The 26,982-nt window shown below is 46.2% G+C and overlaps 1 protein-coding gene across 1 annotated transcript; it reads left to right on the top strand.

Annotated features, from left to right (window-relative positions):
- The first annotated feature begins 581 nt into the window (after positions 1 to 581).
- tars1 (threonyl-tRNA synthetase 1) lies at positions 582 to 26,982 on the top strand. Its single transcript, XM_042320206.1, has 18 exons — positions 582 to 754; positions 1,770 to 1,835; positions 2,758 to 2,948; positions 9,591 to 9,714; positions 10,461 to 10,582; positions 11,042 to 11,159; positions 13,121 to 13,185; positions 13,274 to 13,352; positions 15,149 to 15,295; positions 16,675 to 16,773; positions 17,861 to 18,027; positions 18,238 to 18,400; positions 18,838 to 18,975; positions 20,635 to 20,712; positions 20,864 to 20,964; positions 21,159 to 21,263; positions 24,948 to 25,135; positions 26,314 to 26,982. The coding sequence occupies exons 1-18, from the start codon at positions 695 to 697 to the stop codon at positions 26,460 to 26,462; spliced, it is 2,160 nt and encodes a 719-aa protein (XP_042176140.1). The 5' UTR covers positions 582 to 694; the 3' UTR covers positions 26,463 to 26,982.

Here is a 26,982-nt window from a genome sequence, read left to right as displayed (position 1 = left end):
CTCTGTGGCCCCATCCAATGATACCCCCGGACAGGGCCAAACAGGCAGGATATAACCCCACCCACTTTTCCAAAGCACAGCCCCCACACCACTAGCGGGATATCTTCAACCACCCACTTACCATCCTGAGACAAGGCCGAGTATAGCCCACAAAGATCTCCGCCACGGCACAATCCAGGGGGGAAGACCATGCCAGTGACACACCCCTCCTAGGGATGGCATTCAAATTTCTTCTGAAATTTGTGAATCATGTTATACGGATTATTTTTTCAATTCTCCCCACCACAGCATAATATTACTGCAACCACAAACTGTTTCCATTAGTTACCACAGCTACAAAGTCAAATGGAATTTATGGTAAAAATTCATGAATACAACATGTTTTTTGGTCTTCATTAAAGGTTCGGTCTAGGCATAATGTTAGCAGTGTGGTTAGATTAAGAAATAGATTTTAGAGAAGCGAAATGGTAGAAATAGGCGGGGTGTTTGACTTTGTGGCTGTGGTTAACTACTGACGACAGCCACAAATCCACGACGCGAGACATAATTGGCTCAACGCTGCTGTCAATCAAATCAGCAACGATTGCATCAGTTAGTGACGCAATATCCGGGACACGATCTTGCCGGTGAGCTGGCTGAACTGATTCACTTAACACAATTGAAACAATATATTTACAGGTATAGTATTCGTATAATGGCGGAAAAGAGCATGGCGGAGCAAATGGAGGAGTTGAAAGTTGACGACGGGAAAAAGGTAGCGTGGCTAAGTCCTGTTGTATACTATCACGCATGCAGCTGTCAGCATTGTTGACCTGAAGCTAAGCTAGCTAGATAGCTAACTGTTAGCTTGCTATCATATGAGTAAAGCAAGGGCTTTTCTCAATATATAATCACGGCTTTTCAAAAAATATTTGTCTTAAACATTCCAGTTAACTATTTAATACTCTTCAAATTAGCTAGCTATAGGCTTTTGATTGTAGCGTTAGTTACAGTAGCTAACTATAGTAGTTTCTGATGAACTTCACTAACGACGTGGAGCCGAGACCCGGCATTGTGGTCTCCAGCTCCTACTACATCAATACTTAATATATTATAATTACGAAATGCCCATCTTGTACCTATGTTTGTCCTCTTGTTGCGTGGTCTTTTTGTTTGCTGAAACATGTTTATTCAATAAACGTTGATCAAATACCACTACCGATTTGCCTTATTGAATTAAATGAGCACATGCGCTGAGTTGCCGTTTTAGAGCAACAGCAATGAGCAAACCGGGCGGTGGTTATATTTGATAAACGGTTATTGAAAAAACAGAGATTTATGCGAAGAAAGATACGCAACTACAAAGGACAAACACATGTGCAAAGTGGACATTTCATAATTGAAATGTTTGAGTATTGACCTTTGGCTAATCGTTGTAGTCGGAGTTCGATTCCTCAAAGCCTCGTTCATAATGAACGTACCTTTGGTAGAATGCCGCCTACAGTTTGAGCGCTATGTTCGTCATCCTAACTAGTCGTGTCAACAACAGTCTCAACCTTGTTTGCACAGCAGGTTTGGCTGCTCTGTGTGGCCTAGATAATGTAGTTAAATACTCTGTTTCTGTCGCACTGCTTTGCTTTATCTTGGCCAGGTCGCAGTTGTAAATGAGAACTTGTTCTCTCAACTGGCCTACCTGGTGAAATAAAGGTGAAATAAAAATGTCTAGTTATGACTAATGGTCAATGTTTTATTAAGGAGCTAACCACACCCATTATCTGACTTCTGTTCAGGGAGGAGGAGCCAAAGATGGAAAGAAGAAGAAGGTTGCAGCGGGAGACGCTGGTGGGAAGACAGAGGTAAGTGGCGGAGTGGATTGCAGTCACTGTCTCAATCTCTGTCTGTCTGTCTCTCCTCCCTCTAGTGGTCCCCTCCACAGTAGATTGAAGGGCTGTCTTGGTACACACAGCTTAAGACTACTCTCCTTTCCCCTCTAGCTGTCTGTTCACTACTTACACTCTCACCTCTCTCCTTTCCCCTCCAGCTGTCTGTTCACTACTTACACTCTCACCTCTCTCCTTTCCCCTCTAGCTGTCTGTTCACTACTTACACTCTCTCACCTCTCCTTTCCCATCTAGCTGTCTGTTCACTACTTTCACCTCTCTCCTTTCCCATCTAGCTGTCTGTTCACTACTTTCACCTCTCTCCTTTCCCCTCTAGCTGTCTGTTCACTACTTTCACCTCTCTCCTTTCCCCTCTAGCTGTCTGTTCACTACTTACTCTCTCTCCTTTCCCCTCTAGCTGTCTGTTCACTACTTACACTCTCTCTCCTTTCCACTCTAGCTGTCTGTTCACTACTTACACTCTCTCTCCTTTCCCCTCTAGCTGTCTGTTCACTACTTACACTCTCTCTCCTTTCCCCTCTAGCTGTCTGTTCACTACTTACACTCTCTCTCCTTTCCCCTCTAGCTGTCTGTTCACTACTTACACTCTCTCTCCTTTCCCCTCTAGCTGTCTGTTCACTACTTACACTCTCTCTCCTTTCCCCTCTAGCTGTCTGTTCACTACTTATACTCTCTCTCCTTTCCCCTCTAGCTGTCTGTTCACTACTTACACTCTCTCCTTTCCCCTCTAGCTGTCTGTTCACTACTTACACTCTCTCCTTTCCCCTCTAGCTGTCTGTTCACTACTTATACTCTCTCTCCTTTCCCCTCCTCTCCTGTGGATAGCGGAGCATCTCTCTCTGTTCACCAGACTCACTCTTCATTCTTCCCCCTCTAGCTGTCCCCTCCTCCCGGGTACATGGAGGAGCGTCTGTCCCTGTACACTAAACTGAAGGAGGAGCATGATGCTCTGATGGCAGAGAGGGCAGAGAAGGACAGTAAATCCATCAAGGTGACTCTGCCAGATGGGAAGGTGGTGGAGGCTGAGTCCTGGAAGACCACACCCTACCAGGTGGCTGCTGGCATCAGGTGAGACAATCCCCTTACCTACCTTAACCCTACCATAGGGCAGTGCTATTTGGCCTAAAAATGATATCTTGATTTTTTTACAAACCTATGGGCTTTTTTTGATACAACTCGATTTTTGAAAAGTTCTCTAAATACATTTTGTTGCACAATTTAAAGATCAAGACATTGCATTTCAAATAGTCACAAATAATCCAATGAATGGAGCGCTTGTATTCATACCTAGTATAAATATAAGCCTTCCACAACCATAAGACCCATAAATAATATAATTATTTTATCAAAATAGTTTACCTGTATTTTTGCAATCGTTGATCTGGTTTTCAAGTCTATATCAAAATGCCCTTTTTTGATACAAATTTAACCAGATCCATGCACATCCACTGATTCTGTTGGTTCAAACCTCAACTGCATAAAGCGAGTTGAAACGGCTTGCTGTCAGAGAGGAAGAAGTGATATTTAATCTTCGTGAGTGGCAGGAGGAGGGGCTTGGGGTCTGTCTGTGAGTGGCAGGAGGAGGGGCTTGGGGTCTGTCTGTGAGTGGCAGGAGGAGGGGCTTGGGGTCTGTCTGTGAGTGGCAGGAGGAGGGGCTTGGGGTCTGTCTGTGAGTGGCAGGAGGAGGGGCTTGGGGTCTGTCTGTGAGTGGCAGGAGGAGGGGCTTGGGGTCTGTCTGTGAGTGGCAGGAGGAGGGGCTTGGGGTCTGTCTGTGAGTGGCAGGAGGAGGGGCTTGGGGTCTGTCTGTGAGTGGCAGGAGGAGGGGCTTGGGGTCTGTCTGTGAGTGGCAGGAGGAGGGGCTTGGGGTCTGTCTGTGAGTGGCAGGAGGAGGGGCTTGGGGTCTGTCTGTGAGTGGCAGGAGGAGGGGCTTGGGGTCTGTCTGTGAGTGGCAGGAGGAGGGGCTTGGGGTCTGTCTGTGAGTGGCAGGAGGAGGGGCTTGGGGTCTGTCTGTGAGTGGCAGGAGGAGGGGCTTGGGGTCTGTCTGTGAGTGGCAGGAGGAGGGGCTTGGGGTCTGTCTGTGAGTGGCAGGAGGAGGGGCTTGGGGTCTGTCTGTGAGTGGCAGGAGGAGGGGCTTGGGGTCTGTCTGTGAGTGGCAGGAGGGGGGGGCTTGGGGTCTGTCTGTGAGTGGCAGGAGGAGGGGCTTGGGGTCTGTCTGTGAGTGGCAGGAGGAGGGGCTTGGGGTCTGTCTGTGAGTGGCAGGAGGAGGGGCTTGGGGTCTGTCTGTGAGTGGCAGGAGGAGGGGCTTGGGGTCTGTCTGTGAGTGGCAGGAGGAGGGGCTTGGGGTCTGTCTGTGAGTGGCAGGAGGAGGGGCTTGGGGTCTGTCTGTGAGTGGCAGGAGGAGGGGCTTGGGGTCTGTCTGTGAGTGGCAGGAGGAGGGGCTTGGGGTCTGTCTGTGAGTGGCAGGAGGAGGGGCTTGGGGTCTGTCTGTGAGTGGCAGGAGGAGGGGCTTGGGGTCTGTCTGTGAGTGGCAGGAGGAGGGGCTGGGGTCTGTCTGTGAGTGGCAGGAGGAGGGGCTTGGGGTCTGTCTGTGAGTGGCAGGAGGAGGGGCTTGGGGTCTGTCTGTGAGTGGCAGGAGGAGGGGCTTGGGGTCTGTCTGTGAGTGGCAGGAGGAGGGGCTTGGGGTCTGTCTGTGAGTGGCAGGAGGAGGGGCTTGGGGTCTGTCTGTGAGTGGCAGGAGGAGGGGCTTGGGGTCTGTCTGTGAGTGGCAGGAGGAGGGGCTTGGGGTCTGTCTGTGAGTGGCAGGAGGAGGGGCTTGGGGTCTGTCTGTGAGTGGCAGGAGGAGGGGCTTGGGGTCTGTCTGTGAGTGGCAGGAGGAGGGGCTTGGGGTCTGTCTGTGAGTGGCAGGAGGAGGGGCTTGGGGTCTGTCTGTGAGTGGCAGGGGAGGGGCTTGGGGTCTGTCTGTGAGTGGCAGGAGGAGGGGCTTGGTCTGTGAGTGGCAGGAGGAGGGGCTTGGGGTCTGTCTGTGAGTGGCAGGAGGAGGGGCTTGGGGTCTGTCTGTGAGTGGCAGGAGGAGGGGCTGTCTGGGGTCTGTCTGTCTGAGTGGCAGGAGGAGGGGCTTGGGGTCTGTCTGTGAGTGGCAGGGGAGGGGCTTGGGGTCTGTCTGTGAGTGGCAGGGGAGGGGCTTGGGGTCTGTCTGTGAGTGGCAGGGGGAGGGGCTTGGTCTGTCTGTGAGTGGCAGGAGGAGGGGCTTGGTCTGTCTGTGAGTGGCAGGAGGAGGGGCTTGGTCTGTCTGTGAGTGGCAGGGGGAGGGGCTTGGTCTGTCTGTGAGTGGCAGGGGAGGGGCTTGGTCTGTCTGTGAGTGGCAGGGGAGGGGCTTGGTCTGTCTGTGAGTGGCAGGGGGAGGGGCTTGGTCTGTCTGTGAGTGGCAGGGGAGGGGCTTGGTCTGTCTGTGAGTGGCAGGGGAGGGGCTTGGTCTGTCTGTGAGTGGCAGGGGAGGGGCTTGGGCTGTCTGTGAGTGGCAGGGGGAGGGGCTTGGGCTGTCTGTGAGTGGCAGGGGGAGGGGCTTGGGCTGTCTGTGAGTGGCAGGGGGAGGGGCTTGGGCTGTCTGTGAGTGGCAGGGGAGGGGCTTGGGCTGTCTGTGAGTGGCAGGGGGAGGGGCTTGGGCTGTCTGTGAGTGGCAGGGGGAGGGGCTTGGGCTGTCTGTGAGTGGCAGGGGGAGGGGCTTGGGGGCTGTCTGTGAGTGGCAGGAGGAGTGCGACACAAACAACAGAGTTACACATGGAATAAACAAGTGTACAGTCAATAACACAATAGAAAAGTCTATATACAGTGTGTGCAATTGGAGTGAGGAGGTAAGTCAATAACTAGTAGCAAAGTGACTACAATTTAGCAGATTAACACTGGAGTGATAGATGAGCAGATGATGTGTATGTAGTGATACTGGTGTGCAAAAGAGCAGCAAAGTAAATAAGAACAGTATGGGGATGAGGTAGGTAGATTGGGTGGGCTATTTACAGATGGGCTGTGTCCAGCTGCAGTGATCGGTTAGCTGCTCAGATAGCTGATGTTGAAAGTTAGTGAGGGAAATGTAAGTACATTAAATTAAACTTGCCAACAAACTTGCAGCATTGTACCAACTGTTCTGGCCCCTCGGGCACCAGTGAGCTCTGGACAGAAACGGCTGTATTTCCACAAGGGATAACAAATGAATTGGGCATTTTATGAGCCTCGGTGTTATCGGTGGTTATCAAAATTGGAGAGAGCTCGAAAAAAATAAAAAATTGAACTTCATTGAGTAACTATTGTCATTCGATGTAAAAAAAGACTTTGTTTACTTAATTTGAGGTGAAGAATACAATACAGTTCATTAGTGGTGGTGAGTTTGATTGTCTTAACTATCAGAGATCCCAAATGGACACATTTCTACATTTGCGCGCAGGCCAGGTAGCCTGCTTCTATCCGTAATCTGTTATTACTCAACATACTTTATTACCCAACATGACTGATTTGCATATTTTGTTTAAACCCCAGAAATGTGCAAAGTTGTTGATAATAGAAAAATGTTTGTCTACATTCAACTGGTAAAAGTTCATGTTGATATATTGTGAACATTTTTTAGGGTGTGGTGACTGGCCTGGTATCCTATTCAGTAGGATGGGCGGTACCCAGAAGTTTGTGTTGTAACTGGCCTGGTATCCTATTCAGTAGGATGGGCGGTACCCAGAAGTTTGTGTTGTAACTGGCCTGGTATGCTATTCAGTAGGATGGGCGGTACTCAGATGTTCATACCGTTCTTCTCGTCCTGGGATTTATGGTTTTACCGGCATGGCACACAAGGAGTGCATTCTATTGTAAGAATGCTAACAAAATTTGCACAAATTTAATAGAGAAATCACACACTCTTAGCAAAATGCTAATGGGTGAAAACAAACAAACTATATGCAAAGAGGCAAATCCAGCTTTATAAAGTTATAGAACAATAGCTAGTAGCTTCCTTATGTAATTTTCGGTGAGTGTGGACATTTACAAGCGAAAGTGAACGAGAGATATTTGCAAATGAACCAAGTTGTGATGGATGCTTTTCTGAAGGAAGAGCAGCATGTGTACACGGAGCAGAGGGGGCAGGGGCGGAGGAGGAAGAGCAGCATGTGTACACGGAGCAGAGGGCGGAGGAGGAAGAGCAGCATGTGTACACGGAGCAGAGGGGGCAGGGGCGGAGGAGGAAGAGCAGCATGTGTACACGGAGCAGAGGGCGGAGGAACGGAGGAGGAAGAGCAGCATGTGTACACGGAGCAGAGGGCGGAGGAGGAAGAGCAGCATGTGTACACGGAGCAGAGGGGGCAGGGGCGGAGGAAGAGCAGCATGTGTACACGGAGCAGAGGGCGGAGGAACGGAGGAGGAAGAGCAGCATGTGTACACGGAGCAGAGGGCGGAGGAGGAAGAGCAGCATGTGTACACGGAGCAGAGGGCGGAGGAACGGAGGAGGAAGAGCAGCATGTGTACACGGAGCAGAGGGGCAGGGGCGGAGGAGGAAGAGCAGCATGTGTACACGGAGCAGAGGGGGCAGGGGCGGAGGAGGAAGATCAGCATGTGTACACGGAGCAGAGGGCGGAGGAGGAAGAGCAGCATGTGTACACGGAGCAGAGGGCGGAGGAGGAAGAGCAGCATGTGTACACGGAGCAGAGGGCGGAGGAGGAAGAGCAGCATGTGTACACGGAGCAGAGGGCGGAGGAACGGAGGAGGAAGAGCAGCATGTGTACACGGAGCAGAGGGGGCAGGGGCGGAGGAGGAAGAGCAGCATGTGTACACGGAGCAGAGGGGGCAGGGGCGGAGGAGGAAGATCAGCATGTGTACACGGAGCAGAGGGCGGAGGAACGGAAGAGCAGCACGTGTACACGGAGCAGAGGGCGGAGGAACGGAAGAGCAGCACGTGTACACGGAGCAGAGGGCGGAGGAACGGAGGAGCAGCACGTGTACACGGAGCAGAGGGCGGAGGAACGGAGGAGCAGCACGTGTACACGGAGCAGAGGGCGGAGGAACGGAGGAGCAGCACGTGTACACGGAGCAGAGGGCGGAGGAACGGAGGAGCAGCACGTGTACACGGAGCAGAGGGCGGAGGAACGGAGGAGCAGCACGTGTACACGGAGCAGAGGGCGGAGGAACGGAGGAGCAGCACGTGTACACGGAGCAGAGGAGGAGGAACGGAAGAGAAGCACGTGTACACGGAGCAGAGGGCGGAGGAACGGAGGAGCAGCACGTGTACACGGAGCAGAGGGCGGAGGAGCAGCACGTGTACACGGAGGAGAGGGCGGAGGAACAGCAGCACGTGTACACGGAGCAGAGGGCGGAGGAACGGAGGAGCAGCAGCACGTGTACACGGGGCGGAGGAACGGAGGAGCAGCACGTGTACACGGAGCAGAGGGCGGAGGAGCAGCACGTGTACACGGAGCAGAGGGCGGGGGAGCAGCACGTGTACACGGAGCAGAGGGCGGAGGAGCAGCACGTGTACACGGAGCAGAGGGCGGAGGAGCAGCACGTGTACACGGAGCAGAGGGCGGAGGAGCAGCACGTGTACACGGAGCAGAGGGCGGAGGAGCAGCACGTGTACACGGAGCAGAGGGCGGAGGAGCAGCACGTGTACACGGAGCAGAGGGCGGAGGAGCAGCACGTGTACACGGAGCAGAGGGCGGAGGAGCAGCACGTGTACACGGAGCAGAGGGCGGAGGAGCAGCACGTGTACACGGAGCAGAGGGCGGAGGAGCAGCACGTGTACACGGAGCAGAGGGCGGAGGAGCAGCACGTGTACACGGAGCAGAGGGCGGAGGAGCAGCACGTGTACACGGAGCAGAGGGCGGAACGGAGGAGCAGCACGTGTACACGGAGCAGAGGGCGGAGGAGGAAGAGCAGCATGTGTACACGGAGCAGAGGGCGGAGGAGGAAGAGCAGCATGTGTACACGGAGCAGAGGGCGGAGGAACGGAGGAGGAAGAGCAGCATGTGTACACGGGGCGGAGGACGGAGGAGGAAGAGCAGCATGTGTACACGGGACGGGGAGGAAGAGCGGAGGGACGGAGGAGGAAGAGCATCATGTGTACACGGAACGGAGGAGGAAGAGCAGCATGTGTACACGGGGCGGAGGAACGGAGGAGGAAGAGCAGCATGTGTACACGGGGCGGAGGAACGGAGGAGGAAGAGCAGCATGTGTACACGGGGCCCAAGCCCCAGGTGCAATTTAGATTTCGGCCACTAGATGGCAGCAGTGCATGTGCAAAGTTTTAGACTGATCCAATGAACCATTGCATTTCTGTTCAAACTGTTGTATCAAGACTGCCCAAATGTGCCTAATTGGTTTATTAATACATTTTCAAGTTCATAACTGCACTCTTCTCAAATAATAGCATGGTATTATTTCACTAGATTAACAAGAATTTAAGCCTTCTGCCAATATCCGATATGTCTATTTCCTGGGAAATGTTCCTGTTACTTACACCCTCATGCTAATCACATTAGCCTACGTTAGCTCAACCGTCCCGTGGGGTACCCACCGATCCTGAAGAAACACTAAGCTATCCCTGTATTCTAATGATGACTCTGTAATAACACAGCTATCCCTATATTTAGGCTCTTGCAGACAACCAGGACAGGCCTCTATTATAACAGATTAATTTGAATAATTATAACTTTATAATGTGTCTCTCTCACTCTCTCATAGTCAGGGTCTAGCTGACGCCACCGTGATAGCTAAGGTGAACAGCTCTGTGTGGGACCTGGACCGACCTCTAGAGGAGAACTGCAGTCTGCAGCTACTCAAGTTTGATGACGACGAGGCTAAAGCTGTACGTACAACCTCCAGGTCTTTTAAAGACTTACAGGGACAGTTTCTCCTGAGTTTAATCTATGTCTGGGAAACTGGCCTTAAGTCTAAAATAATGCTAGTTGGATTAAACCTTCTAGATAAGGACACTAATTTAGCTAACCTAGCTAGTGATTTTTAAATGTGAGATTATAAAAAGTAGTTAGTTAAAGCCAAGTTTGTTCATTGGCAAATAATAACTGTTTTAAGTCCTTCACAGTGGAATTTGAAACCAAATTATCTTTCCCCCCCACCATCCTCCCCACTCTTTCCCCCCCGCCATCCTCCCCACTCTCTTTCCTCCCCGCCATCCTCCCCACTCTCTTTCCCCCCCGCCATCCTCCCCACTCTGTCCCCCCCGCCATCCTCCCCACTCTCTTTTCCCCCCCATCCATCCTCCCCACTCTCTTTTCCCCCGCCATCCTCCCCACTCTCTTTTCCCCCCCGCCATCCTCCCCACTCTCTTTCCCCCCCGCCATCCTCCCCACTCTCTTTCCCCCCCCGCCATCCTCCCCACTCTCTTCCCCCCCGCCATCCTCCCCACTCTCTTCCCCCCCGCCATCCTCCCCACTCTTCCCCCCCCCGCCATCCTCCCCACTCTCTTCCCCCCCGCCATCCTCCCCACTCTCTTTCCCGCCATCCTCCCCACTCTCTTCCCCCCCGCCATCCTCCCCACTCTCTTCCTCTTCCCCACTCTCTTCCTCCCCCCCGCCATCCTTTCCTCGTCAGGTGTACTGGCACTCCAGTGCTCACATAATGGGTGAGGCAATGGAGAGGGTCTACGGAGGCTGCTTGTGTTACGGTCCGCCCATCGAGAACGGCTTCTACTACGACATGTTCCTGGACCAAGAGTGAGTAACGCCTCATCTCATTGGCCAGTTTCAGCTGGGTAAAGACTTGTCTAATTGGTCTAGCTGGGTGACAGGGAATGAGTAGAAAGTGTGAGCGCACCAGGAAGAATGTTCCAGTGTTTAGTTGATTGTATGTTCATCCAATCCCAATGTACTTTCATCATCTAAGTTGACAATGTTTGGGTCAATTCAGGATACTCAATGAATAGAAAACCAATTCCTAGAAATCCAATTTAAATGTAGCTTCCTGAATTGACGGAACTGACTCTTCACTCAGGTTATGTTGATGCCAGTTGGCTTGGCAAGCAGTCCCGTTAACGAACTCTGGGGACGAAAGCCCCCAAGTCTACCACTAGTTCTCTCTGCCAGCCAGCACTCCTTTTCTTCCTTCCCTGTACTCACTCAGTCTCTTCCTCTGCTGACTCCTTCCCCACCTCCTCCACTCTTCCACCTCTCCAGGGGGGTGTCCAGTAATGACTTCCCCTGCTTGGAGAACTTGTGTAAGAAGATCATCAAGGAGAAGCAGCCGTTTGAGAGGCTGGAGATCAAGAAGGAGACTCTCCTGGAGATGTTCAAGGTAGATCTCTCACTCAAAGGGCTTTATTGGGAAACATGTTTACATTTCCCAAGCCAGTGAACTAGAAAATAAACAATACTGTTTAAAAGTAAACATTACACTCACAAAAGTTACAAAGAATGAAGACATTTCAAATGTCATATGTGCGAATGGTTAAAAGTACAAAAGGGAAAATGAATAAACATAAATATGGGTTGTATTTACAATGGTGTTTGTTCTTCACTGGTTGCCCTTTTCTTGTGGCAACAGGTCACAACTCTTGCTGCTGTGATGGCACACTGTGGAATTTCACCCAGTAGATATGGGAGTTTATTTTTAAAAAATGGGTTTGTTTTTTGAATACTTTATGGATCTGTGTAATCTGAGGGAAATATGTCTGTCTCATATGGTCATACATTGGGCAGGAGGTTAGGAAGTGCAGCTCAGTTTCCACATTTTGTGGGCAGTTTTAAAACAGAGCCCCAGGACAGCAACACAATTAGACCCAACCAAGTCATTAGAAAACAAAAAGATAATTACTTGACACATTAGAAAGTATTTACAAAAAAACTGAGCAAACTAGAATGCAACTTGGACTCAGTGAGCATAGCCTTGCTATTGAGAAAGGCTGCCGTAGTCAGACCTGGCTCTCGAGCAGACAGCTATGTGCCGTTTGTGAACAGAGCCCCAGGACCAGCTTGCTTAGGGGACTCTTCTACAGGTTCATCTCTCTGTAGGTGATGGCTTTGTTATGGAAGGTTTCGGAATCGCTTCCTTTTTGGTGGTTGTAGAATTGAATGGCTCTTTTCTGGATTTTGATAGTTAGTGGGTATCGGCCTAATTCTGCTCTGCAAACATTATTTGGTGTTCTACTTTGTACACAGAGGATATTTTTGCAGAATTCAGCTTAGTCTTCATTTGTTGTTTGTCCCATTTTGTGAATTCTTAGTTGGTGAGCGGACCCCAGACCTCACAACCATAAAGGGCACTGGGTTCGATAACTGATTCAAGTATCTTTAGCCAGACACTGCAGACTGTTCTAATGCCCTTGCGAATTTGTATGTATGTAGGTTGAAGAGGGTGGGGCTTAAGCTGCGTCCCTGTCTCACCCCACGACCCTGTGGAAATATATTTTTTCGTTGTGAATTTTAACCATACACTTGTTTGTGTAATTTGATTTTAGAATCTCATAGCCCCCCCCCCAACACCACTTTCCATCAATTTGTATAGGAGACCCTCCAGCCAAATTGAGTCAAAAGCTTTTTTGAATTGAACATAGAGGACTTTTCCTTTGTTTTGGTTTGTTTGTCAATTAGGGTGTGCAGGGTGAATACGTGTTCTGTCGTATGGTAATTTGGTTAAAAAAAACAATTTGATATTTGTTCAGTACATTGTGTTCACTGAGGAAATGTATGAGTCTGCTGTTAATGATAATGCAGAGGATTTTCCCAAGGTTGCTGTTGATGCCTATCCCACAGTAATTATTGGGGTCAAATTTGTCTCCACTTTTGTGGATTGGTGTGATCAGTCCTTGGTTCCAAATATTGGGGAAGATGTCAGAGTGAAGGATGATGTTAGTTTTAGTATAGCCAATAGAAATTTGTCTGTATATTTCATTCAGGATACAATAAACATCACAGGCCTTTTTGGTTTGAAGGGTTTGTATTTTGTCCTGTAGTTCATTCACTGAAATTGGAGAATCCAGTGGAATTGTAATTTGAGAACCTGTATGGTAGTGCCATGTTACTGTCTCTACCTGTCTCAAATTGAAATGCAAGCTGCTTTATTGGCATGAAAAACATTGTATCAGTATTGCCAAAGCAACACTATATATATAATATACATTGTAATAAATCATTTTGCTTTGCAATATTATGTCTGTTCTCTCTCTGTCCTCTCTTCATGTCTGGTCTCTCTGTCATATGTAGTGTGATGTATTTCTGCTGTTCCACGACTGATCTGAACATCTCTCTCCTCTGCAGTACAACAAATTTAAGTGCCGGATCCTGAATGAGAAGGTGACCACCCCAACCACTACTGTGTACAGGTGAGCTGCATCCCGACCCGGTCGTTCTGGAATGGGTGTTTGGGCCGATCCAGTTTCCCTGTGTATTTATCCTGTCTGTGCTGACTAGGTGTGGTCCGCTGATTGACCTGTGCCGAGGACCCCATGTCCGACACACTGGAAAGATCAAGGCCCTGAAGATCCACAAGGTAACGCACACTTCTGTTTTTGTCTCTGCTACGTTTTTATTCTTCTATTTAGTTTCTTTTGAAGGATCTTCAATTCTCTTGATGGTTCCTGTCTCTCTTATATTCTGACAGACCAGCTAGATCTACTCTGAAGTCGTCCCAGTTTTACATGTCCTACCACTAAGGTTTCCATGACCACATTTACACTCCAACATCCCGGTATTATTCGGGATTCAAGTATTTGGTCTTGATGTTGTCTCATATAAACATATCCTGTTTTACAATAACCTGAATCGGCTCCTTTCCCAGTTATGAGAGTGCTGAAAAAGATGCCTGGGATATGCTGATCTTAGACTGGATACCTTGATGTGTTTTATCCCATTTCCTGTTTGTTGTGGTCTCCCAGGCTCAGTTGATATCACCTTTTGAAGTTCAGGTTTCCTTCAACCAGATTTAAACTGTATGGTTTCCCTAGTTGTAGTGGAGCACCATGCCATCAAGTTTACTGCGTTTCTACCGCCATTTCTCCCAGAATTCATTTTAGACACTAAAAGATCCCTTATTAACCTCTTGTTACTACCATCCCAGATCCGGGAGCGTAATCATCAACTGACACTAATTAGCATAACGCAATGGACATAAATATTACTAGAAAATATTCCTATTCATGAAATCACAAGTGAAATATATTGAGACACAGCTTAGCCTTTTGTTAATCACCCTGTCATCTCAGATTTTGAAAATATGCTTTACAGCCAAAGCAAGACAAGCATTTGTGTAAGTTTATCAATAGCCTAGTATAGCATTATGACTAGCTAGCAGCAGGCAACCTGGTCACAAATCAGAAAAGCAATCAAATTAAATCGTTTACCTTTGAGCTTCGGATATTTTCACTCAAGACTCCCAGTTAGATAGCAAATGTTCCTTTTTTCCTAAAATATTATTTTTGTAGCCGAAATAACGGTCACGACAACGCCGAAATTAGCTCCATAATATCGACAGAAACATAGCAAACGTTGTTTATAATCAATCCTCAAGGTGTTTTTCAAATATCTATTCGATAATATATCCACCGGGACAGATGGTTTCTTAGTAGGAAAGAGAGAAACAATGGCCGCATTTGTCCTTTACGCACCAAACACTCTGAGAGACTCCAGTTGACCAGTGACGCAATGTTGACGTTCAGGCTCATTTTTTCAAAATTAAAGCCTGAAACTATGTATTGTGACACTAGACACATTAGGGAAGCCATAGAAAAAGGAATCTGGTTGATATCTCATTCACTGCTCAATAGGGACGCATAGGAACGCAGGGGTCTCTAAATAAGAGTCACTTCCTGATTGGATTTTTCTCAGGCTTTCGCCTGTAATATCAGTTCTGTTATACTCACAGACAATATTTTTACAGTTTTGGAAACTTTAGTCTTTTCCATCCTAAGCTGTCAATTATATGCATATTCTAGCATCTGGTCCTGACAAATAGTCTGTTTACTTTGGGGGCGTTATTTTTCCAAACATGTGAACCTAGATTCAACAGGTTGTTGAACAAACAAATATCCTTTTCCATCACAGCTGTCAATTTAGTTTTATTTACTTGGTATGACTTGCATAAAAACTGTGGATGGAAACGTGGTTAGTATTTAACTTTCAAAATATTCATCCAAGATGAACTGAAATACTATCAGAAATATGTTGATTGTTTTTACAGCTTTTAAGTTCCTTAAAACCAAATTGTGCACATAATCTCTACCTACTGGGAGGGCAAGGCTGACATGGAGCGTGTTTTAAACTCTTCTAGTCTGCTTCTCTAACCTCCAGAACTCCTCTACCTACTGGGAGGGCAAGGCTGACATGGAGACTCTTCAGAGGATCTACGGCATCTCCTTCCCTGATCCTAAGATGCTAAAGGAGTGGGAACGCTTCCAGGAGGAGGCCAAGAACAGGGACCACCGCAAACTGGGACGGGTACGGGACTGTAATTCAAATCACTCAAATGGTATTTGTCAAATGCTTTATAAACAACAGGTGTCGATCAACAGTGAAATGCTTACTTACAGACCCTTCCCAACAATGCAGAGAGAAGAATGTAATAAAGATGATAACACAAGGAATAAATGCACAATGAGTAACAATAATATGGCTATATACAGGGAGTACCAGGTAATAACGTGGCTATATACAGGGAGGTAATAACGTGGCTATATACAGGGAGGTAATAACGTGGCTATATACAGGGAGGTAATAACGTGGCTATATACAGGGAGGTAATAACGCGGCCGGCCGCACACGGGGAGGTAATAACGCGGCCGGCCGCACACGGGGAGGTAATAACGCGGCCGGCCGCACACGGGGAGGTAATAACGCGGCCGGCCGCACACGGGGAGGTAATAACGCGGCCGGCCGCACACGGGGAGGTAATAACGCGGCCGGCCGCACACGGGGAGGTAATAACGCGGCCGGCCGCACACGGGGAGGTAATAACGCGGCCGGCCGCACACGGGGAGGTAATAACGCGGCGGATATATGTATGTATGTATGTGTATGTATGTATGTATGTATGTATGTATGTATGTATGTATGTATGTATGTATGGGGAGGTACTAGGTAATGCTGTTTGTACATACAGTACCAGTCAGCACCTACTAATTCAATGGTTATTTGGCAAAAGGTGGCTACTTATATATTTTGATTTGTTTGACACTTTTTTGGTTACTACGTGATTCCATATGTGTTGTTTCATAGTTTTGATGTCTTCACTTTTATTCTACAATGTAGAAAATAGTAAAAAATAAAAACCCTTGAATGAGTAGGTGTCTGTTTGACAGGTACGGTATGGGTAGAGGTGAAGTGACTAGATGACAGGAAAAATGATAAACAGTACCAACCGTGTTCGTGAAAAGGGGGGTCAATGCACGTAGTCCGGGTAGCTATTTGGGTTCCTACTTAACTAACCATTTAGTAGGCCTGGTGATAGAAGCTGGTCAGGGTCCTGTTGGTTCCAGACCTGCTACATCGGCACTGCTTGCCGTGTGGTAGCAGAGAAAACAACAGTCTTGACTTGGGTGACTGGAGCCTTTCACAGTTTTGGGGGGCCTTCCTCTGACACCGCCTGGTATTCATTTATTGACCTGCTCCACTACAGTCGATCAATCAAATGTTATTTATACAGCAGTTTTTACAGAAACATTGTGGAAATATTGTCTGGGAACAGCAGGGTCAGCTGGGTCCTCTGTCTTTAGAGAGGTAGGGGGGAACTGATCAGTGACGTGGTGCAGATGTCCTCCTGGTTAGTATCTGCTGTAGGGTAACACTGATCATTCAGCTCTCTCTGCTCTCTCCTATAGGAACAGGATCTGTTCTTCTTCCATGATCTGTCTCCAGGCAGTTGTTTCTTCCTGCCTAAAGGATCCTACATCTACAATAGTCTGGTGGACTTTATCAGGGTGAGTAGTCATTGCCATAAGATGGGCAGCCCCTGTAGAATGGGAACTCTGTCTGTTCTATGTTAGATGGCCCTAGAGTGAGCCCTGTAATTATCTCTATAGGTACGGTATCTCTCCCTATGGGTTAGGTACAGTATATATCTAACCCTATAGAGAACTGTGAGGCTTCCAGGCGGTGGTAACAGTACCTTCGGACCAGGGCTATTTAACTGGAGGCCCGCCGGCCAGATGCAGTACCTTTGGACCAGGGCTATTTAACCACGCCCCCGTAAGAATATAGTTGAATAGACCCCTAACATCTGGGCTCTCGAGTGGCGCAAGGCACTGCATCTAAGTGTGTTTGGCTGGTGTAGGCTGTCAATGTAAATAATAATTTGTTCCTGACTTGCCCAGTTTAAATATAAATTAATCTGTACTGAACAATAACATAAATGCAACATGTAAAGTGTTGCATTTAACCCTACCTGCCCCAAAGCATAGTGCCAACTGTAAAGTTTGGTGGAGGAGGAATAATGGTCTGGGGCAGTTTTTTATGGTTCAGGCCCCTTAGTTCCAGTGAAGGAAAATCTTAACGCAGAATACAATGATATTCTAGATGATTCTGCAAACTTTGTGGCAACAATTTGGTGAAGGCACTTTCCTGATTCAGAATGACAATGCCCCCATGCACAAATTGAAGTCCATACAGAAGTGGTTGGTTGAACAGTGTGGCAGAACTTAACTGGCCCACACCACCCTGACCTCAACCCTATCGAACACCTTTGGGATGAATTGGAACGCCGACTGTGAGCCAGGACTAATCGCCCAACATCAGTGCCCGACCTCACTAATACTGTTGTGGCTGAATGGAAGCAAGTCCCCGCAGCAATGTTCCAACATCTAGTAGAAAGCCTTCCCAGAAGAGTGGAGGCTGTTATAGCAGCAAAGGGGGGACCAACTCTATATTAATGACTTAGCAGAAGAGTGGAGGCCTGTTATAGGAGCAAAGGGGGGGACCAACTCCATATTAATGTCCTTGATTTTGGAATAAGATGTTGTACTAGCAGGTGTCCACATGCGTTTAGTCATGTAGTGTCTCTGTCTCTAGTCTGAGTACCGTAAGCGAGGCTTCCAGGAGGTGGTAACCCCTAACATCTATAACAGTAAGCTGTGGCAGACATCAGGCCACTGGCAGCACTACAGCGACAACATGTTCTCCTTCGAAGTGGAGAAGGAGGTGTTTGCCCTCAAACCTATGAACTGCCCGGGACATTGGTGAGTACAGCTTCAGGGCTTTTCATACTACTGAGCTACTGGTGAGTTCTGCTGTACTGAGCTGGCCTGGTTACCCATAATTACCCTGGTTATGCATAATTACCCTGGTTACCAATCTATTTAGAAGAAGAATAAGCGCCAGCACAGTTTGGTTCAGGTTCGCCCTGTCTTTCTCTCATGGTGACTCTCCCCTCCCCCCCCCATTTCTAGTCTGATGTTTGACCACCGACCGCGGTCCTGGAGGGAGCTGCCTCTGCGAATGGCTGACTTCGGCGTGCTGCATCGTAACGAGCTGTCTGGCGCTCTGACTGGGCTGACCCGTGTACGACGCTTCCAGCAGGACGATGCCCACATCTTCTGCACCATGGACCAGGTAAGCATTATGGGGACTGGGCCATTTAAGCATTATGGGGACTGGGCCAGGTAAGCATTATGGGGACTGGGCCATTTAAGCATTATGGGGACTGGGCCAGGTAAGCATTATGGGGACTGGGCCAGGTAAGCATTATGGGGACTGGGCCAGGTAAGCGAAGGGAGTTTGATACATCGTAAAACATCCCCCCCCCAATCACTTGTGGAGCAGTCCGACTGACCTTAACCCTCCTGCGGGTCACTGCGGGTCAGGCCTTGACCCTCCTGCGGGTCAGCCACACTCCTCTTCTCCATGTAGCGCCACACGGCATGGGTCAGTTAGCGAGTTCACCTCCTGGGATATTCTTCCAGTGGACCATGTCAGCTGTTTAGACACCATGAAGCCTTGACTAAAGCTGAAGGATAATTGTGTGGTTTTGTCTTTTCCTCAACCTCCAGATTGAGGAGGAGATTAAGGGTTGTCTGGACTTCCTGCGTACAGTCTACGACTGTTTTGGTTTTTCCTTCAAACTCAACCTGTCCACCCGGCCTGAGAAGTTCCTGGGAGAGCCTGCGGTCTGGGATCAGGCTGAGAAGGTAACGATAATAAACCCTTTATAAAGTCTAAGTTTCAATGTCACAGGCCCATGTACAGTGAAATGCCACTTACAGCTCGAACCAAACAAGGTTGTAATCAATGACAATGTAATACTACAAATAACAAGGGAGAACAAAAACACAAGATATAAAAATAACTTAAAGTCAGCAAGAATACAGGGTCAGATAATACCATAACGTTGTTTATAATCAATCCTCAAGGTGTTTTTCAAATATCTATTCGATAATATATCCACCGGGACAGATGGTTTTTCAGTAGGACCGATTGGAATAATGGCTACCTCTGTATTTTACGTGAGAATCTCTCTGGCAGCATCAGGTGGCCAGTTGCGCAATGTAGCCGCTTACGGGTATTCTTCAACATAAATGCGTAAAACTACGTCACAATGCTGTAGACACCTTGGGGAATACGGAGAAAATGTAATCTGGTTGATAGCCCATTCACTGCTCAATAGGGACGCATTGGAACGCAGCGCTTTCAAAACATGAGGCACGTCCGGTTTGGATTTTTCTCAGGCTTTGCCTGCAATATCAGTTCTGTTATACTCAGACTATTTTTACAGTTTTGGAAACTTTAGTGTTTTCTATCCTAAGCTGTCAATTTATATGCATATTCTGACAAAATATCCCGTTTACTACGGGAATGTTATTTTTCCAAAAATGAAAATGCTGCCACCTAGTCACAAGGTTTTTACTTAGTTGAATGTGCTGACAACAAAATCACACATTATCAAAGGAAATCAAATTTATCAACCCATGGAGGTCTGGATTTGGAAAAGCTCTGTGACACGTCAGGGTCCACACATTCACTGGTCTTACTCCCTCATTCATAAGAATACAAGCCTGAAACAATTTCTAAAGACTGTGGACATCCTAGTGGAAGGCATAGGAACTGCGAATTGAGTCCTAAGTCAATGTATACTGTAATGGCATTGAATAGAAAACTACAAAACCAAAAACTTGCAGGTGCCTTGGTAGAAGAGTGGGGTAAATCTGGTGCAGTCCAAGATTTTATTTTCTTTTACCTTTATTTAACTAGGCAAGTCAGTTAAGAACAAATTCTTATTTTCAATGACGGCCTAGGAACAGTGGGTTAACTGCCTGTTCAGGGGCAGCACGACAGATTTGTACTTTGTCAGCTCGGGGGTTTGAACTTGCAACCTTCCGGTTACTAGTCCAACGCTCTAACCACTAGGCTACCCTGCCGCCCCAGATGAGGAGATGCACTGCAGTTTTTAATGCAGCTCGTGGCCACACCAGATGCTGACTTACTTTTGACCCCTCCTTTATTCAGGGACACATTATTCCATTTGTTAGTCACATGTCTGTGGAACTTGTTCAGTTTGTCTGTTGTTGAATCTTGTTATGTAGGGCTGGATGGCAGGGAGCTCAGCCCCAGTGATATCCTGGGTTGTCCTCACTACCCTCTAATAAATAGGGCTGGATGGCAGAGAGCTCAGCCCCAGTGATATCCTGGGTTGTTTATGAAGGGTTAATGTAAAGTTAAGCGTATACTGTTATATATGGTTATACTGGTGACATGTGATATTGTTATGGATAAGAGTCTCTGCTAAATGACAAATGTAAGTTGGTCATTTCGCAAACCTCCCAACTCTGTTCTCTCCTGTGTGATTGCAGCAACTGGAGAACAGTCTGAATGAGTTTGGCGAGAAGTGGGTCCTCAACCCTGGAGACGGGGCCTTCTATGGACCGAAGGTAAGACCGACCAATGTTGTCATGTTGTATTGAACTTTATAAGGATCAAAAGGGAATATGGTGTCTCATCTAACTCATCATGGAGGAATGGAAACATTACTTATACGCCAAGCTGTAGTGACGCCATGCTATGTGTTGTACACGGTTGTAGATTGACATCCAGATCAAGGATGCTATTGGTCGATACCATCAGTGTGCCACCATCCAGCTGGACTTCCAGCTACCAATCCGCTTCAACCTCACCTTTGTCAGGTAACACTTCCTCTGACATCTGTTTGTTGACAGAGCAGCATTGTGATTGGTCACATTTTTTCTAATGGTCTTCTGTAGTTGGTTTGTCAACTGGCAAGAAATGGGGAGAACAGGGTCACTGTGTGGAACTACATATAATTTGAAAGACTTCTTTTTATGCTAGATGTGTCTGATGGAAATGTGTGTGTGTGTAGCCATGATGGAGACGATAAGCAGAGGCCAGTCATCATCCACAGAGCCATCCTGGGATCAGTAGAGAGGATGATCGCTATCCTCACTGAGAACTACGGAGGGAAATGGTGAGGGGCTATATTAGTACTGATAACTACTACTCTCTAATCTACTGTAGCTGATAATACTGTCTACTACTACTATCTAATCTACTGAAGCTGGTAATATTAGTGCTGATTCTAGTACTATCTAATCTACTGTAGCTGGTAATACTAGTTATGATACTACTATCTAATCCACTGTAGCTGTTAATACTGTCTCTACTACTATCTAATCTACTGTAGCTGTTAATACTGTCTCTACTAATATCCAATCTACTGTAGCTGTTAATACTGTCTCTACTACTATCTAATCCACTGTAGCTGTTAATACTGTCTCTACTACTATCTAATCCACTGTAGCTGTTAATACTGTCTCTACTACTATCTAATCTACTGAAGCTGGTAATATTAGTGCTGATTCTAGTACTATCTAATCTACTGTAGCTGGTAATACTAGTTATGATACTACTATCTAATCCACTGTAGCTGTTAATACTGTCTCTACTACTATCTAATCCACTGTAGCTGTTAATACTGTCTCTACTACTATCTAATCCACTGTAGCTGGTAATACTGGCTCTACTAATATCTAATCTACTCTAGCTGTTAATACTGTCTCTACTAATATCCAATCTACTGTAGCTAGTAATACTGGCTCTACTACAATCTAATCTACTGTAGCTGGTAATACTAGTTATGATACTACTACTACTATCTAATCTAATCTACTGTAGCTGTTAATACTGTCTCTACTACTACCTAATCCACTGTAGCTGTTAATATTGTCTCTACTAATATCCAATCTACTGTAGCTGTTAATACTGTCTCTACTAATATCCAATCTACTGTAGCTAGTAATACTGGCTCTACTACAATCTAATCTACTGTAGCTGGTAATACTAGTTATGATACTACTACTATCTAATCCACTGTAGCTAGTAATACTGTCTAATCTACTGTAGCTGGTAATACTAGTTATGATACTACTGCTATCTAATCCACTGTAGCTGGTAATACTGTCTACTAATATCTAATCTACTCTAGCTGTTAATACTGTCTCTACTGCTATCTAATCTACTCTAGCTGTTAATACTGTCTCTACTGCTATCTAATTACTGTAGCTGTTAATACTGTCTCTACTGCTATCTAATTACTGTAGCTGTTAATACTGTCTCTACTGCTATCTAATCTACTGTAGCTGTTAATACTGTCTCTACTACTATCTAATCTACTGTAGCTGTTAATACTGTCTCTACTAATATACAATCTACTGTAGCTGTTAATACTGTCTCTACTACTATCTAATCTACTGTAGCTGTTAATACTGTCTCTACTACTATCTAATCTACTCTAGCTGTTAATACTGTCTCTACTACTATCTAATCTACTGTAGCTGGTAATACTAGTTATGATACTACTACTATCTAATCCACTGTAGCTAGTAATACTGTCTAATCTACTGTAGCTGGTAATACTAGTTATGATACTACTGCTATCTAATCCACTGTAGCTGGTAATACTGTCTACTAATATCTAATCTACTCTAGCTGTTAATACTGTCTCTACTGCTATCTAATCTACTCTAGCTGTTAATACTTTCTCTACTGCTATCTAATTACTGTAGCTGTTAATACTGTCTCTACTGCTATCTAATTACTGTAGCTGTTAATACTGTCTCTACTACTATCTAATCTACTGTAGCTGTTAATACTGTCTCTACTATCTAATCTACTCTAGCTGTTAATACTGTCTCTACTACTATCTAATCTACTGTAGCTGGTAATACTAGTTATGATACTACTATCTAATCCACTGTAGCTGTTAATACTGTCTCTACTACTATCCAATCTACTGTAGCTGTTAATACTGTCTCTACTAATATCTAATCTACTGTAGCTGTTAATACTGTCTCTACTAATATCCAATCTACTGTAGCTGTTAATACTGTCTCTACTAATATCTAATTACTGTAGCTGGTAATACTAGTTATGATACTACTATCTAATCCACTGTAGCTGTTAATACTGTCTCTACTAATATCCAATCTACTGTAGCTGTTAATACTGTCTCTACTAATATCTAATTACTGTAGCTGGTAATACTAGTTATGATACTACTATCTAATCTACTGTAGCTGTTAATACTGTCTCTACTACTATCCAATCTACTGTAGCTGTTAATACTGTCTCTACTAATATCTAATCTACTGTAGCTGTTAATACTGTCTCTACTAATATCTAATCTACTGTAGCTGTTAATACTGTCTCTACTAATATCCAATCTACTGTAGCTGTTAATACTGTCTCTACTAATATCTAATTACTGTAGCTGGTAATACTAGTTATGATACTACTATCTAATCCACTGTAGCTGTTAATACTGTCTCTACTACTATCTAATCTACTGTAGCTGTTAATACTGTCTCTACTACTATCTAATCCACTGTAGCTGTTAATACTGTCTCTACTACTATCTAATCTACTGTAGCTGTTAATACTGTCTCTACTAATATCTAATCTACTGTAGCTGTTAATACTGTCTCTACTAATATCTAATTACTGTAGCTGGTAATACTAGTTATGATACTACTATCTAATCCACTGTAGCTGTTAATACTGTCTCTACTAATATCCAATCTACTGTAGCTGTTAATACTGTCTCTACTAATATCCAATCTACTGTAGCTGTTAATACTGTCTCTACTACTATCTAATCTACTGTAGCTGTTAATACTGTCTCTACTAATATCCAATCTACTGTAGCTGTTAATACTGTCTCTACTAATATCTAATCTACTGTAGCTGTTAATACTGTCTCTACTAATATCTAATCCACTGTAGCTGGTAATACTGTCTCTACTGCTATCTAATCCACTGTAGCTGTTAATACTGTCTCTACTGCTATCTAATCCACTGTAGCTGTTAATACTGTCTCTACTACTATCTAATTACTGTAGCTGGTAATATTAATATGTTCACTCCTGTCAGACTTTTTCCAAACTAAAAAAAAAGGTTAGATCTTTTACCTGATTGTGCGGCTCTAACCATGAGCACATTCCCATAGGAACACAGCTGTTTCAGAAGTGCAACGTCATTTTTCATCATACAGGAATACTTTCCCCCCTAAGGTTACTGTATGCGTTCCAGTCGAACCAACAATTCACACACCTGTGATCTTTTTTGGTCTTCGGCGGGATTTTATTTTCGTGCGCAAACATATTCTTCTTACGGAAAGTCAAAGTTCGGCAGCCGAAGTCTACTCCTAGTGGGAACTACAGATGGGATTCTTTGATGTGACTAAGACCTCTGCAAGAATGTCAAAATTAATTACAGATTACTTGCTTTATCTTAGATGAATTCAACTTATTTTGAGGAAGTGATAGTGGGTATGTTGCTACGGTGGCTCAAGAGGGACAAACAGCCGAAATGTTTTTCAAGAGAAGATTTTTAGGGCGTATGCGAGTACAGCCTTTTGTTTCGCCGAGTTCTGCAGAGCTGTACAGGAGAAACATTCTTATGACATTTCCATCAGGAGGATTGGAGTTTGATTTCCAAAACGACGACGGTTGTAGCTTTCAAATTGAATTGTCACTTGAAAAGAAAATTTGTTGGTTGCCCCTAAACAAATCTCAGGAGCTGGTACCGGATCCAAAGCAGCTGTTAGTTTTATCCGCTTAAAAACTCTGTAATAAGATGTCAATACCCTCCCCAGGCCGCTGTGGCTGTCTCCTCGTCAGGTGATGGTGGTACCTGTAGGACCCACACTGGATGACTATGCTCAGAAGATCCGTGATGATTTCCACCGTGGAGGTCTGATGACAGACGTAGACTGTGATGCCAGCTGCACCCTGAACAAGAAGATACGCAACGCACAGCTGGCACAGTACAACTTCATTCTGGGTAAGTGGTGGTGGGGTCTAGGGTATGGGCTGAGTGGTGGGGTCTAGGGTATGGGCTGAGTGGTGGGGTCTAGGGTATGGGCTGAGTGGTGGGGTCTGGGGTATGGGCTGAGTGGTGGGGTCTAGGGTATGGGCTGAGTGGTGGGGTCTGGGGTATGGGCTGAGTGGTGGGGTCTGGGGTATGGGCTGAGTGGTGGGGTCTGGGGTATGGGCTGAGTGGTGGGGTCTGGGGTATGGGCTGAGTGGTGGGGTCTGGGGTATGGGCTGAGTGGTGGGGTCTGGGGTATGGGCTGAGTGGTGGGGTCTGGGGTATGGGCTGAGTGGTGGGGTCTGGGGTATGGGCTGAGTGGTGGGGTCTGGGGTAGGGTATGGGCTGGGTAGTGGTGGGGGGTCTAGGGTATGGGCTGAGTGGTGGGGTCTAGGGTATGGGCTGAGTGGTGGGGTCTAGGGTATGGGCTGAGTGGTGGGGTCTGGGCTTTGGGCGGAGTGGTGGGGTCTGGGCTTTGGGCGGAGTGGTGGGGTCTGGGCTTTGGGCGGAGTGGTGGGGTCTGGGCTTTGGGCTTTTATAATGAAATTTACAGGCAAATCATTACGGAATCATAGTCTCTCAGCCTGTCTTTGGTGCTAATGTAACGTTAGCAATGCTAGCTAGCTAAACCCGCTGCATCTGAAATGGTTTGTTCAACGATAACTGCCATACTGTCCAAGCAGCCATCCAACAACACTGGAGGCCTGCCTATTGGAACTAATAAAATGTATGAAGTTTACAAGTAATTCGATATGAAAATATAAGCTGTTTAGAAAGTGCACAATGGCTGCCGGAGCTACAGCTTATGTCGGTGATGGTGGGAGTGGTTTTGCCAGATGGAATCATGGGAGTTTGAACCTTGAACAACATGTAAAAATGTTAAGCTGACTATAAATCTTATTCTATAGGTTGAGTGTCTATTTAAAATATTTTCACATGTTATTAGACATCCAGAGCAACATGCAGCAAGGAGATCCAATATGATCAGAAAACTACACGTGTTAAATAGACAGCTGGAAATGACGGGCCATAATTGATTGTATTAGTCATCTCAGGGATTCTACTTGAAAGCGTAACAGAGAAGCAATTTACGGTTTTATCACTAAACAGTCAAGACATTAAATCATAATGAAATCCTCTTTTCTGTCCAGTTGTGGGAGAGAAGGAGAAGACCAGCGAGACGGTGAACGTGCGTACGCGTGACAACAAGGTGCACGGAGAGCGCAGCGTCAATGAGTGTATGGAGCGTCTCAAACAGCTGAAGGCCTCACGCAGCCGCAACGCGGAGGAGGAATTCTGATACCTCTGACGGTCCTTCAGTGAACCGCATCTCAGAGGATTTAAACTTCACTGGTTCAACTTCAAACACAAAGTGCAGAACTTCCGAGTCCTTAGAGGGAGCTCGCTCACTCGGTCTTTTACTTAACTTGACTACGCATCTGTCTGCATTTCTTTAAAGTTTTTTATTTTATTTTTTGCTTTTTGAGATCACATTCTAATTCGTTGAACGTTTTGATAAAACAAAGCATAAATCACAACTCTTTCAATGGAAACTCCAATGTCCTCTCTTGTAATATGTGAAGCTCATGATACTGTCGCTGATCTGTTGTGGAAATGTTACAAAGGATGACCTCTACTTTTAAATTGATTTATACCACTTTGCCTCTTTCTCCTCATTGGTTTACATTATAAAGGGAAACAAGAAAAAGACATAGGTTTACTGCTGTCAACTGTAGGAATAACCGTTTTCATGACATCAAAGAATTGTAAATATGTAATGCAATTTTGAAAACGTAAAAAATAAAATATTTCTTACATTA

This window comes from Oncorhynchus tshawytscha, linkage group LG04 (assembly GCF_018296145.1).
Source record: "Oncorhynchus tshawytscha isolate Ot180627B linkage group LG04, Otsh_v2.0, whole genome shotgun sequence".
Lineage (NCBI taxonomy): Eukaryota > Metazoa > Chordata > Actinopteri > Salmoniformes > Salmonidae > Oncorhynchus > Oncorhynchus tshawytscha.
This window is presented reverse-complemented; position numbering and strand designations above follow the sequence as displayed.

Bases quoted from the DNA above. Each gene is read 5' to 3' on its own strand.
- tars1 (XM_042320206.1), top strand. From the start codon at position 695: ATGGCGGAAAAGAGCATGGCGGAGCAAATGGAGGAGTTGAAAGTTGAC. The intron at 18,028-18,237 runs GTGAGTACAGCT...CCCCATTTCTAG, and splicing joins ATGAACTGCCCGGGACATTG to TCTGATGTTTGACCACCGAC. The intron at 18,976-20,634 runs GTAACGATAATA...GTGTGATTGCAG, and splicing joins TCTGGGATCAGGCTGAGAAG to CAACTGGAGAACAGTCTGAA.